The following is a 14,003-nucleotide window of genomic DNA, read 5'->3' as shown; positions in this document are numbered from 1 at the left end:
AGAGGACCCCCTTCCAATCCCACCATATACACATCACCTCCTTTGGATGAAGACCAGCCTTTGGTGCCGCTGGTGGTGGTTCATTTTGCTTGCCCCACAATCTCTTCCGTTCCACATTGTTGTACAGTATACACTTTTCATTGCCCATCACAATTTGTTTTAAAAACAGAACGTTTCATTACGTTTCAGTAGAGAATCGCATGCAGAAATATGGTCAAGAAGGTTTTTTCACTTAACTTACGTGGAACCCAAACATCAAAGCAATTCACATAACCAAGCTAGTGCAAATGATTTTCAACGCTTGATTTGGATATTTTGAGTATGTCGGCTATTTCCCACATGGTATAACGTTGATTGTTCTCAATTATTGTCTTGATTTGATCGCTATCAACTTCAACTGGTCTACCTGACCGTGGTGCATCGGCCAGCAAGAAATCTCCTGCACGGAACTTCACAAACCACTTTTGACACGTTTGATCAATCACAGCACCTTCTCTAAACACTGCACAAATCTTTTTGTGCATTTCAGTTGCGTTTTTACCTTTCCTGAAATAATAAAGTTTAATATGCCAAAAATGTTGCTTTTTTTCTTCCATCTTCAATATTAAAATGGCTACACAAAAATTCACCGATTTTGATGTCTTTTTTTAAACCCATGGTGATATGACAGCTGTCACACACAATCTAACAAAATTGTTTCAAATGAAGTTAAAGACAACTAAATGCTACTAGAGCCATCTTACGGAAAAAACCAAACGCACCTTTTGGCCCACCCAATATTTATTCTCTGTACCTTAGTCCCCAGCTGTAAAAAGAAATATAGTAATATACTTATGTCATAGGATTATATGATACAGAAAGAAAAAACTCAGCCCCTTTTCCCAAAATTGCATTGACATGGTTTCTTTGTTTGCTGGTTTTGTTGGTTTGAGGTTTTGTCCCCCCACAAAAGGAAGAGAAACAAAATATAGTACAGTAGCTTAAAAAATGGGCTCTGGAGCCAGATTACCAGGATTCAAATCTAGCTCCAACACATAACAGCTATGTGACTAGGTCAGTTTTCTAAACCTCAGGCACAATGCGAAATGCCTGTCTCCTCTTTAACGAAAGGTGATATAATGTTGTAAAGATTAAATAAATTCATGTGTATAAAGTGCTTAGGAAATACCAGTGTACAGTAAGAGTTCAATAATAAGACCAGAAATAAGAAATATATTTAACTACTTGACAAGTAGAAGGACATCACTGTGAACGTCACTTTTACTATATCTGCTATAATACAGAGCAACTGTGAGTTATAAAGGACCATGTAGGACTGTTATGTTTTCTACCTTTGCTTTCTCTTCCCCTTTCCCTCACTAGCAGCTGTCTCCATAACTTAGGAAAAAACTGAAGACAGCCAGGTGATTATGACTTAACAAGCTGGGTTATTACAGAGCAATATGAGTCTTCAAAAATCGTGATTCTACTCCTGCTGTTTACATGTGATGAAACTTAGTGACTTCCCAAAATCTCCCAGGCTCTTTATAACTGAACTGAGACCTCCATCAGATAAACTGATTATCAGTTCAGCGCTTTTAACAGAGTCTGGTACACATCTCTTCTAGGGAGGAAAATAGGTTGTACACTAGCTATCTTACTCCCAACTCCAAGGCCAAACTTAGGTTTCTGGCTATTTGAGCTTTCTAAAATCTGCCATCTCTACGCAATACAGTTTTATACTTATGTATATATTGATACATATATTCACCTAAAAGAGGAGGAAAGCATTAGTCAACAATGATTCCCAGATATAACCAAGAGGGCCAAATCTAACTTGTGACAAAGATAACATAGTAGACAGTCATGTTTGTGCATAAATACAACAGTAGCCATTATGTGGCTTACCAATTATCCTGCATTGAGCTAAATGATGCTGTTTTTCCAACTATTCCAATTTTTTGTCTTATGTTATTTATGTTCAAATTACCTATATCTTGTGTCTTCTAATATATACATTCAATTAAAAGAAAAATCAATAATTGACAAACTGTGTGGTATTTTCCTAGCACTCTTTTTTAATCAAGGAGCAAGTCTGCATTTTTGAAAGAAAAAACACGAAGAAAATTATTTACCTAAGCATTATAAAGTACACAGCTATAAAAGTAGCAAACATTCTTAAGTATAACACACAATATGAAATTTTCAGATAATTCCAAACTCCATTTGAAAATACAAAATGACAAATATATGTTGATGAGAGCAATACAGAACTAAATGTATAAGAAACACATTGAGAGAGTACCTGAAGTAAAATACAACATTAGTAAGTAAACGTTAGTAAGTAAACCATTAGTAAGAATCACTATGACAAATGTTTAGGACATGCTTACCTTTCTACACATTGTAAAAAGTATTTCTAAATGCTTTGGATTTGATAGTAAAGTATTTGTATCTATTGTCACATAATTATGCAGAAGAGGCATCATGTCTGGAAAAAAATTCAAAATCCCAGTGAGACTTGAGTAACAGAAGTAGAAATAAATTATTACCACTGAAAGCATATTTCTGTAGCACCCACACATTACTATCTTCCCTTGCAACCACAAAATGCTAGAAATGAAAGTGTTAAATCCACCTTTTCTATAAATGAGAAAAATGTGGATCAGAAAGACTAAAATGCTCATCATTTATTATAGTGATTGTTATTAATTTTCTTCTTTTTTTCCATAGCACTCATCACCATCTGACATACTGTATATTTACTTACTTGGCTGTGTGTTTCCTACCCTCTCCCTCCCCCCACTAGAATGGAAGTGTCAAAAGGGCAAGGGCTGTCTATTTTTTTCACTGATGTATTGCTGAGCTTAGAACAATACTTGGAATATAGTCGATATTCAGAAGATATTAATAAATATATGGATATATACTCTGACTGCAAAGTAATTTAAGATACAGTAGGCAATACGGTCTCCCTCCTACTACCTCTATTCCTAGGGCTGAAAAACACTCCTATGGTAGCACCACCCTTTACTCGAAAATAATATCTATTTAGACACAGAAAAGCAAAACTGTTGCATGGTCAAAGTCATACCTGTAAAATATTCAAAACAATCCTGCTGAAAAATCTCATATAATATACCTAGAAGTTGCCACATTTGAGGAGAAATACCATGGCAGGTTAAACTATATGCCAGTGAAAGAATTTCTTCATAGAATTCTAGAAAGAAGAAAATCTCTAGTTAGAATCCCAGGAAATAGCAAAAATTAAACACAAAGACCACTCAGAAGATGATTTAGGCTATACACTCACACATGTTTTACATCTAATGTACTTTTGAGCATCTGTTTCTCAGCATTCACATCTTCAGCTACATCTATTTGCCACCTTCCATTTCTTACCAAGATCTGCCCCCTACTCAATAAGACAAGCCAAAGATTTGTTTTTACTAAACTTACTTATAATACTGAAAAATTATATTTTTATATTTTTTAATATAGAAAGTATAGTTTATATATATAAAACGATATTAGAAATGAATACAAGAAGGAATAGATTATTGTATGTGGCTCCTACACAGGATTTTAAATTTACAAATAATGTTCTTCAGAGAGCTTAATTAATCTAGGTGAAAATATCTGTCTGTCTCACGTATTTTTACAAACTATATACTGGACAGTATTTCATCAATTTACAAAGCTTGTAAAATTTGCACAGTATTTCTTAATTTACCTCAAGACAATTATACTCAAAGTAGAAGAGTCCAAAGGGAATGTGCTTGCATTTGTACACATATTTATTATTATTACCCTCACTCAAAAGCAAATTATATCTAAACATACAATCAGAAAACACAAACCTCAATACAAAAATTTCAAATAATTCCTACCATGTCACTGAACAAAAAAGTTTAATTTCAAAGTTAATTATTTTTTTCCCTTCTTATTAAAAGGAACTAATATTCACCCTGGAAGTTTGAATAAAGTTTTTTTCTGTAACATTATTTAAAACTTAATACATTCAAAAGCTAGTAATACAGATATATGCCTTACCAAAAGCAAAATAAGACGGAAATCATAGATACTGGGAAATAATTTGTTATGTAAGACAATCACTTGAAATACAACCAATTGTCTGAATATAAAATTTCTGAGAGTTCTGTTCAGGAAAGCAAATGCCTCTTCCCTAAAGTGAAGCCTAAAAGATAGAAATATTTCCTTTCACATTCGTGACAGCTACGGCATGTGTGCATTACCTGGCTACTCAGATGCTCAAGACCAGGACTCTGAATCTTGAGGGAGAAACTAGAAGGCACAAAGCTGTTCCAGTTTTGGGGGGCGGGGGTGGGGGGGACAGGGTCTGTGTTAGAGTCTGGACTATGGTAGGCAGCAGCCTAGGACCCAGTGTTGACAAAGGCAGCACTGGCCTTTTAAGCAGACCACTATTACGGCAGAATCCTGGCTGGCTCTGGCCAACTCCAGCCTTCCCACTGCTTTGGTGTGCTACAACTATCCTTCCGCTAAATTCCATTTCTGCTTAAATTGACCAGAAGTTTTTTCATTTATTCTCAACGAAGAAGACTATTAGGGTAGGATGGTTTTACTAACTTTGACTTACTGCATAAGATAGAACAGTTAAATCAGTAACAGCTAAGCCTGGCTTCTAATAATAAATCAATTTCATGAGTAAATTAGCAATGAAAACAGGCAAAGGAGGGAGGGAGAAGTGGGACAATGGAAAGAGACTGGACCCACGGACATAACATGATCAGACTACTGTGGCAGGGGTCCTGGATTAACAGATTCAGCCCATGACATCTTCCAGAACAAGTTTGGTTGTTGTTGTTTTTTTAATCTGAGATCTTGCATAGCCAAATATTGGTTCAAAAAAGGGCCATTAACATTATGTGCCTCACAGCTGAAAACATAAGAGAGATCAGCTATCACCCTGGGACTAGGGATGAGATTAGAGGAGACAGGCAGCCGAAACCATGGCTTTCTCCTCTGCCCACCACACCCAAGAAATAGGCCCCTTTCCTTTTTTTAACATCCTGATGTTGTAATTGCTCAAATTAAATATTTGGTGTAGGCAGATTACCGAAGGTTGGTATAAACTACTTCCCTTTGCTTTACTTTACAGTTTTTTCCTCAAGATTACTTTACTTTAAATTTAAATGGAGATTACATCCTTGTAACTTATTTATTTTATACCTAGTAATCTGTATCTCTTAATCCCCTTCACCTGAAATAAATAAGTTACAAGCATGTAATGCACAGCACAGGGAATACAGTCAATATTTTATAACTTTGTATGTAGCATATTCTATAAAAATACCAAATTACTACATTGTAATCCTGAAACTATTGTAATACTGTAAATCAATTAAAAAATTCACATTTGAAGTCCTTAAAAAAATTTTTTTTAATGGAGAATTTTCAGTTACAATCTCTTCCATGAATAAGGACATAAGTGAATATACTCTTTTTGAGTGTATCAGAATCTCTGGAATTATGGTCCAGGAACCTTCATTTTAACTAGATCCTCAGTGATTCTTATGCACACCGAAGTCTTAGAACTACTGCTTTATAGCAACTATTTCAAAAGTAAGGAGTACCCTTGGCAGGGTGCAGGATAATCCACTGAGATGGGAGAAGAATGTTATTAGAACACTTAGTGGATATATACATATATATTTATATTTAATCTCATGTTTTTACATTTCTATTTTTATGTATGTAAATGTAGTATAGTAACATGTATATTGCCTATAAATAGGTATTCAAATATTATTCACATACATTAGAAGTACATGCTCAATTTTTTACTAATGGTGTGAATGATAAAAAGTTTGGAAACAACTGCTCTTAGGCAGTAGCATGCTTTTGTTCCATCTTTCTACCTATACACTATACAGGTTGCATTTCCCTCATGCCCACAAGATTTGGGGCTGGCATCTTCAAAATGCTTGTATACTATGAAAAGGTTGTCTCCTCTACAAATTCCAATCAGTGTATAACATCCAGCATTAGCTACTGATTCTGCTCAGCAGTCAGGCACCGTAACAGAAAAGAGAACAACAATTAATTCATACTTCTGATAGGATATATGTCTATCATTTCACATTTTTCAATCCCAGATTAAAGTAACCTCACCTGAACCTCATCCCAGTTCCTCCTTTCTAAAAAACTTTAAATACTCTGTTCTTTAAAAACTCCAAGACCAAAAATTCTTAACTGGATATGTTACGCCTACCTCTAAATGAAAATCTGGATGCCTATAATCAGAAAGTATATCTACAAATTGAACAGAATGCAAGTCTCTCTTTCTCAAAACTGTCCATCTTGTTGAACTTGAAGGGCTAAAATGCATCTTTCATCAAATTTAAGAAGAGTCCCAATTTACCTTTTTATTCTACGTTTGAACTTACCAATTACATGTTTCTGTAAAACAAGATCAATGATCCGTAGACAGATATTCTCTAACTGCTGAGTAACCTAAAGACAAATTTTAAACATTTAGTTTAAAATTCATCATAACTCTTAATTTAATCTATAACTTTAATATTATCCCAATAAAAATACCAACAGGACTTTTCTGAGAAGAGAAATTGAGAATTCTAAACTTCACGTGAAAAATTAAACATGCAAGAATAACCAGGAAATTCTGAAAAGTAGACTCATGATAGAAGTGGCAGTTAAATTCATAATAAAATTACAAATTAAATTACTTCCTTATCTCATATTTTATACCAAAATTAATTCCTAATATATCTAGGATTTCAATGTGAAGGCTTAAGCCATAAAAATACTAAGCATCTGTTCCAGATTTATAATTCTGCTCTTCATACATTAAGTATTTGTACACGTGTAAATATTCCTTTTAAGGAAATCTTGTTTTCAAAGTTTGCTTTTAGTAAGTCAAAGTTCAAAATCATAAGACTGGTAGTCAGGAGACCAAGATTCCAGTCCTTGTTTTGCCTCTAGTTACCTATGACCTTGGTAAAGCCATTTAGCTGAAGGCTTTAAGTTTTTTCATCTGCAGGTTAAGAAAGCTGGATTTGATTAGTGCATCTCAATTTTAACCCATGCCTCCCTTGATAATCACAATAAGGTCACATGCTCCTTTAACTTTACGTGAAATTCAAAATAAAATTAATATCAAGAATTTAAAAATTAAAACAAAAAGATAAAATGCTGTTTTGTCTTCAAACTAACCCTGCTGCTCATTCTACTACTGCCCATCCTCCACACACACATATTTGGGAAAACTTGACAAGGCGACGTCTAAGTTCTCTTCAAATTTAAAATATAAGTTCTACATATAAAGTGAAAGAATAATCCTTAAGTATACATGTAACTTAACTTGGAAATCTCACTTTTACTGATAGGCCCATACTGTTTCAACAAGGACACAACAATACAATAATGAATACGGAAAAAAAAATTCACAGTAAGCCTTTTAGGCAAAGGAAGCCCTGCCCAGGACAAGAAAACTGAACCATTTTTAAGAACCTGGTAAGTGTCCACTGGTATGTGATAAACACAGGATAAGTCAACAGCCACAGGGTTTAACAACGCTATTTAAAGAACCAGCACCTGCTTCCTAAGTCCCACTGTACAAAATGAGAGCTGCCATCATTGCCAAATGAGTCAACCGTGCTCACAGAAGTAATGAACACAAATCTAATCTCAGTCAAGTAGAGGCTATATAATATATAATACTTGGGGAAGAGAGCAGCAGGTTTTAGGTAGGGATTAACTGACATATTATCAGGATGTATCAACTGACTGCAACCCCAAATCTACAACTTACTAGCTCTATGAACATGATTCAGATTCTTGATACTACCTGAACCTTGTTTTCCGCTTCTGCAAAAGGACACTCCCATTACGCACTGTATGGCAGGGTGACATAGTAACATTCTATCAGCTAACGGATATGAGAGTACTTAACAAATGTTTGCACAAATTCTTATCCCAATATTGTTCTGGAACGCAGTTTAGGAAAGATGATGTTTTAAGCTCTTCTTCCCTTCCATTCTCAGATATTTGTTACATCAGCATTTTGTTCCATTATTTAAAATTTGCCACCATGATTGAATGGCAGTCTCTCTCTGCCAAGAAGACCAGACTATGGATTCCAAAAAGCAGGGCTCATGTCTTATTCAATTTGATATCCCCCTAAACCTAGCACGGCACATAGCAGATGTGATGAACTGAACTACGCTTAGCACAAAGAGATATACTACATACTTTAAAACCACATGTAATATTTCCCTTCAATCATTTTAATACTTTTCTTTAAAATTTGAGGGTAATTTTTAAAATCCAGCAACATAAATAGCAATTTAAAGATTAAGACTTTAAAATTCATCACCAGTGATCATATAAATTTCAGTTACTATAATGACATAATAAAACACAAAGAAATCCTACCTCTTTATGATCTTCTACAACTGTCAAGATAGTATCAATGGTATGTAAAATTCCCATAGCCATTACGGTTTTGTCTTCGACTTCTTCGTATTCATCACTTTGAAGAACTTTGCCAAATATCTCAGCCTATGAAAATAGCAAACACATTCAACAATTAGTACTGCTATACCCGCCCTTCTCTATAAGTTAGCAAAAGGGCAGTGTCGGGCTTCCCTGGTGGTGTAGTGGTTAAGAATCCACCTGCCAATGCAGGGGACACGGGTTCGAGCCCTGGTCCAGGAAGACCCCACCTGCCGCGAAGCAACTAAGCCCGTGTGCCACAACTACTGAGCCTGCACTCTAGAGCCCCCTAGCCACAACTACTGAGTCCCGTGTGCCACAACTACTGAAGCCTGCGCACCTAGATCCCATGCTCCGCAACAAGAGAAGCCACCGCAATGAGAAGCCTGCGCACCACAACAAAGAGTAGCCCCCACTCGCCGCAGCTAGAGAAAGCCCACGTGCAGCAATGAAGACCCAACACAGCCAAAAATAAATAATAAATACATAAATACATAAATTCTTTAACAAAAAGGGGGGGGAGTGTCACACATCCAAATTCAGCATTGCTCAAACTTTAAGATATGCACTTTGTGAATCAATGATAGAATCTGTCATGTTTTAAACATGGGCATTTTTCCCCTATCTAGTCACTAAAGTGGAATATATATTAGCTATTATAATCAGATAGCAAATAATTAACTTCTGGTTGTCATTAAATAAATAAATCCAAAATCTAGGAAAACTTAAAAGTATATATAGAAATTATTAACTGTCAGAATTATCAGAGCAAATATTTTTATATTAGCATTTCAATTACATGTAAACTGAACTCCAGATTTTGGAGCTTAATTTATTTAGATTATTCAAAGCCTTTATACCAACTAACATAAAACTTTGCCCAGTCTTACCAAGTGTTGAGTCATATCAACAGCAATTGAGGCTACCTCTTGACTGTATTCACATATCATCTTCTGGATAACATTAGTAACATCATCATTTTCTGTCTCTCTAACAATGTGCAACAGCTCCTGCATAATAGGCCTCACGTGTGGCTTCATATATTCCTTAGCTAATGCAATAAAAAACAAACTCAGTAAAAAAATTAGCCATTGACAAGTGGTGAAGGAAAGTAACTTGGTCACAAGGTAAATAACACAGGGTCATAGCTTCTAGATAACATATTTGCTTCACAGTGAGTAAGTTACAAAGCTGTACCAAAATAATGTTCACCAATGTATCAATTTTCCCATGAGTAACACAGGGATAATCAGTTCAGCACAGTAAAGAACTGTCCTGCCCAAAATGCCAATAGCACCCACTGAGAAATTCTAATTACACATGTGCTCTGCCATCAGCATGACTTATCAAACACGAATATGTTATCATCATACAAGTATAAAAAATCATGTACATAAAGACTATGCCCAACACTGATGTGCCTGTTCCCTCCCCCACCCCATCTCTAATCACCCTTCTCCCCACATGTGCTTATGCAATACTGTCCTTCCACTGGAACACTGTTGAATAGAGGTAAAGGTTCATGTTCTTCATAAAGCCAAATTTACTTTCAAAGGTTTATTTGAATTTTGAACAGAACATTCTTCTAAACAAACAAATGAGATATGTGTTATCACTCACTAGAAATGCTACTTGCTACTTTCAGAACTAGCAGAATCATAGAATCCTAGAGTTGAAAGGAATCTTAAAGCCATCTAGTCCAATCCCCCTAAATTTAAACACGGCATCTAAGTCTTAACAGATCATGGGCCTTGCCCAGGTCTACATGGCAAGGTAGTAGCACAATCAAAACTAGACCCCCAGGCCTCTTGATTCCCCATCTACCAATCATCAACTTCTTTTCTAATCTAAAATTTTTATGGAAACTACAGTTAACAGACACTCCTAAAAGTGGCAAGAATAAACTCCTATAAAATTCTGAGGAGGCAAAAGCTCAAAAATCCAAACCCTGAACCTTAAGACTTAGGGACTCATCTTTGTTAGGGAAGGAAGTGAACAAAACTACTTGAGAAGACCATGTCAAAAGAATAAATTAAATACACCCTCTAAAACGTGTGTTTTTATTTTAAATTTTTGAAATTTAAAAATTTTGTCTTTACCTTGTGTCTGGTTAGAAATTAATGACTGAAGAGCAAGGGCAGCTTCAACCTTGACAGGCATCTCCTTATCTTCAATCAGGCTCTTCTTTGCTAGATCAACTGCATTTCTTAGGTTGAGCTCATTATGAAATTTCAAAGAACTGAATGCATGAAGTACCCAACAGGACTATGTTATAAGAAAAAAGTTAGTAGGAAACTATTAGGATTATGGCATTATGCAATAATGTCACACATATAAGAACTTCTTACTAAGTAAAATATCATTAATTCTACCAAGTGCTATTTGTTTATTTATTTGTTTTTGGAGAGAAGCATATTAGCCTTAGTTGCTAACTTCTGGATTTCCCAGACTTCTTATAATAAAGGCAGTTTTATTACTTCTAAATTACCTTTATGCAATATCATTATTCACAGGAAAAAGAAAACAGAGCCAAATTTAAGTGTCTCTGAAAAAAGAAATCATGTCAATGCTTTTAATAAATATTATGATTCATAACTTATTTATTATTTATATGCAAAAGCACTATGAACCAACCAATGCTGATATTCATTTACTGGTCTTAACAGCAAATGAATGAAATATTATTTTCCCTTACACTAACTGGCTTAACAAACTTGATTTTTTCACTCACACAAGACACGAAGAAATTTAACTTTGCATAAATTACCAAAGTGTAAACTATTAGACCGCAGAATCATATTATTTTTTTTAATTCTCTATGTGCATAAAACACAACTGACAGTAATTAATTTGAATGACTAAAGACTTAACAAGAGAAATACAATTCACAGAGTCTGCAGAAATAACAGTCTACTTATAAAAATACTTGTGTGCCGTCCACATCGCTAATCTACATTCACACAAGTATTTCCCTAGTGACTATTATCTTCTGTTTATAAAATGCTTTAGAGTGTACAAGGCATTTTAACATATATTGGTTTTAGCAAGACATTTTGTTGGGTTGATACAGTTATAAAAATAAGTACTAGGCTCTTAAATTAAAGTTCTATTTTTATTTCTCCATAAAATATATTATTTCTATAAATAATATACACTTAGAACACAAATAAATTTACATGGATTATTATTTTCTCCATTTTATTAAGGCATATCTAACTATTATACTGGAAATCATAATCAAGTTTTTAGCCAAAATATAATTTCCATTAGTGTTTGGACACTGATCAGCTTATGAATTTACATTGTACCATTGCTGTAACATCATCCCTCTCACTGAATGTTTTGCATATGCAGCAAGTGAGGCTAGGGGAAACAAACAGCTGGAATTAAAATCTATAAATTCCTTTATTCACTAGTTTGCTCTTTATTCAGCTTATGTGACCATAAAAGACATTCTAATTGCCTTCATTTCGCCTCAGTATGTGGTAAAAGGTCAACTTATTCAAAAATATTTAGTTCAATAATTAACTTACAAATGAAGATTTTGAGATACTATAATGGAAATATGGAAAACTTACTCTGGCTCGAAGGTATCCCAGGTTAGACAATAATAATGGAAATACGTGATTCTGCAACAATAATTCCATTTGGTCCTTGAATAAACTCTTCTGTTAGGAAACAGAAATTAAGTTTAACTTACCAATGTCTTTTTCATATGCAAAAATCACTTCCTAATAAAATACGTTTATTATGACTTACACAATATACTTCTATTTACAATTTTGTAAAATTTTACCTACATATTTTAAAACAAGACAGAAATAGTACTTTAGATATAATTTGATATTGAGTGATCTTTCTAGAAATAAATAACACTAAAGTCATTTTGTACCATTTTTTTTATACTGCAACATTTTCATATTTAAAAAGTGATGAATAAAAAGTCATTTTTTTTTAGAACTACCATATGACCCAGCAATCCCACTACTGGGCATATACCCTGAGAAAACCATAATTCAAAAAGAAATATGTACCACAATGTTCACTGCAGCACTATTTACAATAACCAGGATATGGAAGCAACCTAAGTGTCCATCGACAGATGAATGGATAAAGAAGATGTGGCACATATACACAATGGAATATTACTCAGCCATAAAAAGAAATGAAATTGAGTTATTTGTAGTGAGGTGGATGGACCTAGATTCTGTCATACAGAGTGATGTAAGTCAGAAAGAGAAAAACAAATACCACATGCCAACACATATGTATGGAATCTAAAAAAAAAAAAAAATGGTTCTGAAGAATCTAGGGCCAGGACAGGAATAAAGACGCAGACATAGAGAATGGACTTGAGGACACAGGGAGGGGGAAGGGTAAGCTGAGACAAAGTGAGAGAGTAGCACTGACATATATACACTACCAAATATAAAATAGATAGCTAGTGGGAAGCAGCCACATAGCACAGGGAGATCAGCTCAGTGGCTCTGTGACCTCCTAGAGGGGTGGGATAAGGAGGGTGGGAGGGAGATGCAAGAGGGAGGGGATATGGGGATATATGTATACATATAGCTGATTCACTTTGTTATACAGCTGAAACTAACACAGCATTGTAAAGCAATTATATGTCAATAAAGATGTTAAAAAATAAATAAATAAAAATGGAACTATCAAAAAAAGTCATTTTTTTAATTAAGGAAAGAAAAATATTTAGTTAATTCAATTATGCAGAAAGTCACCAGTTTTAAATTATCCATAACTTTCATATTCTCTCATTTGCCTCTGCTACACAGTGTTATTAAGTAAATTAAATTTGAGTAGCTTAACCTTCAATAAAATATCAGCTAGGGAACCAATCACATGCAGGGCTCCATCTTTCTTCCTAGGGTCAAAGTTCGGATCTGTTAGGATTTGATAACAGAATGCCATCATTTTTGGCAACACCTAAAGAAACAGAAGAAACCATTTTATTCTATATGAACTTTTACTGCCTTACTATTGTATTAAATATGATGTGCAAATTTTCAAAACTAAAGCCATTTTATTGTGTGCTATCAAGCAATTATAAGTAAGAAAACAAAATATTCCTTTTCCCTTACAAGGATAGAAAAATATTTTTAAAGTAACAGATTATAACTACTAACATAATTTTTCAAATACTAGGGGCATTCATTAGAGTGTTAAATGAACACAGGCCACCCTTCAGTTTTGTATTTAAAAAGAATAACTATATACCTCTTTTCTTTTCTTTGCAGCAGTATATAAGAGAGTCTGGGCTGCTGTGGTGGGAGAAGCATAATCTTCGAAAATATCTAAGATTTTAAAAGTTTAAACCATGTTAGCAAAAATACAACTACTTATTATAGATTTTAAACCTTATTGACCACTATTCCAAAACCAAGAAATAAAAGTCAACATATAACACTGGTTTACAGCACAAAAAAGCTAAAGATATATCATCACTGCTCTCATGCACAATATTTATCAAATATTTATTTTAAACATTTTTAAAATATTTTAAATAGTTA

The 14,003-nt window shown here is 34.2% G+C and overlaps 1 protein-coding gene across 1 annotated transcript in view; it reads right to left on the bottom strand.

The window, feature by feature from the left end:
- The window catches only part of IPO8 (importin 8), a 69,667-nt gene that overhangs the window by 26,064 nt on the left and 29,600 nt on the right, over nucleotides 1-14,003 (bottom strand). The window contains exons 11-19 of the mRNA XM_024747141.1: nucleotides 13,711-13,787; nucleotides 13,303-13,419; nucleotides 12,054-12,143; nucleotides 10,575-10,740; nucleotides 9,366-9,526; nucleotides 8,416-8,541; nucleotides 6,408-6,474; nucleotides 3,074-3,199; nucleotides 2,373-2,470 (exon numbers count right to left, since the gene is read on the bottom strand). Of these exons, the coding sequence (XP_024602909.1) occupies nucleotides 2,373-2,470; nucleotides 3,074-3,199; nucleotides 6,408-6,474; nucleotides 8,416-8,541; nucleotides 9,366-9,526; nucleotides 10,575-10,740; nucleotides 12,054-12,143; nucleotides 13,303-13,419; nucleotides 13,711-13,787 (1,028 nt within the window). The remainder of the gene's footprint in view (nucleotides 1-2,372; nucleotides 2,471-3,073; nucleotides 3,200-6,407; nucleotides 6,475-8,415; nucleotides 8,542-9,365; nucleotides 9,527-10,574; nucleotides 10,741-12,053; nucleotides 12,144-13,302; nucleotides 13,420-13,710; nucleotides 13,788-14,003) is intronic.

The sequence above is a fragment of the Neophocaena asiaeorientalis genome, unplaced genomic scaffold (assembly GCF_003031525.2).
Source record: "Neophocaena asiaeorientalis asiaeorientalis breed wild unplaced genomic scaffold, Neophocaena_asiaeorientalis_V1.1 scaffold487, whole genome shotgun sequence".
Classification (NCBI taxonomy): domain Eukaryota; kingdom Metazoa; phylum Chordata; class Mammalia; order Artiodactyla; family Phocoenidae; genus Neophocaena; species Neophocaena asiaeorientalis.
This window is presented reverse-complemented; position numbering and strand designations above follow the sequence as displayed.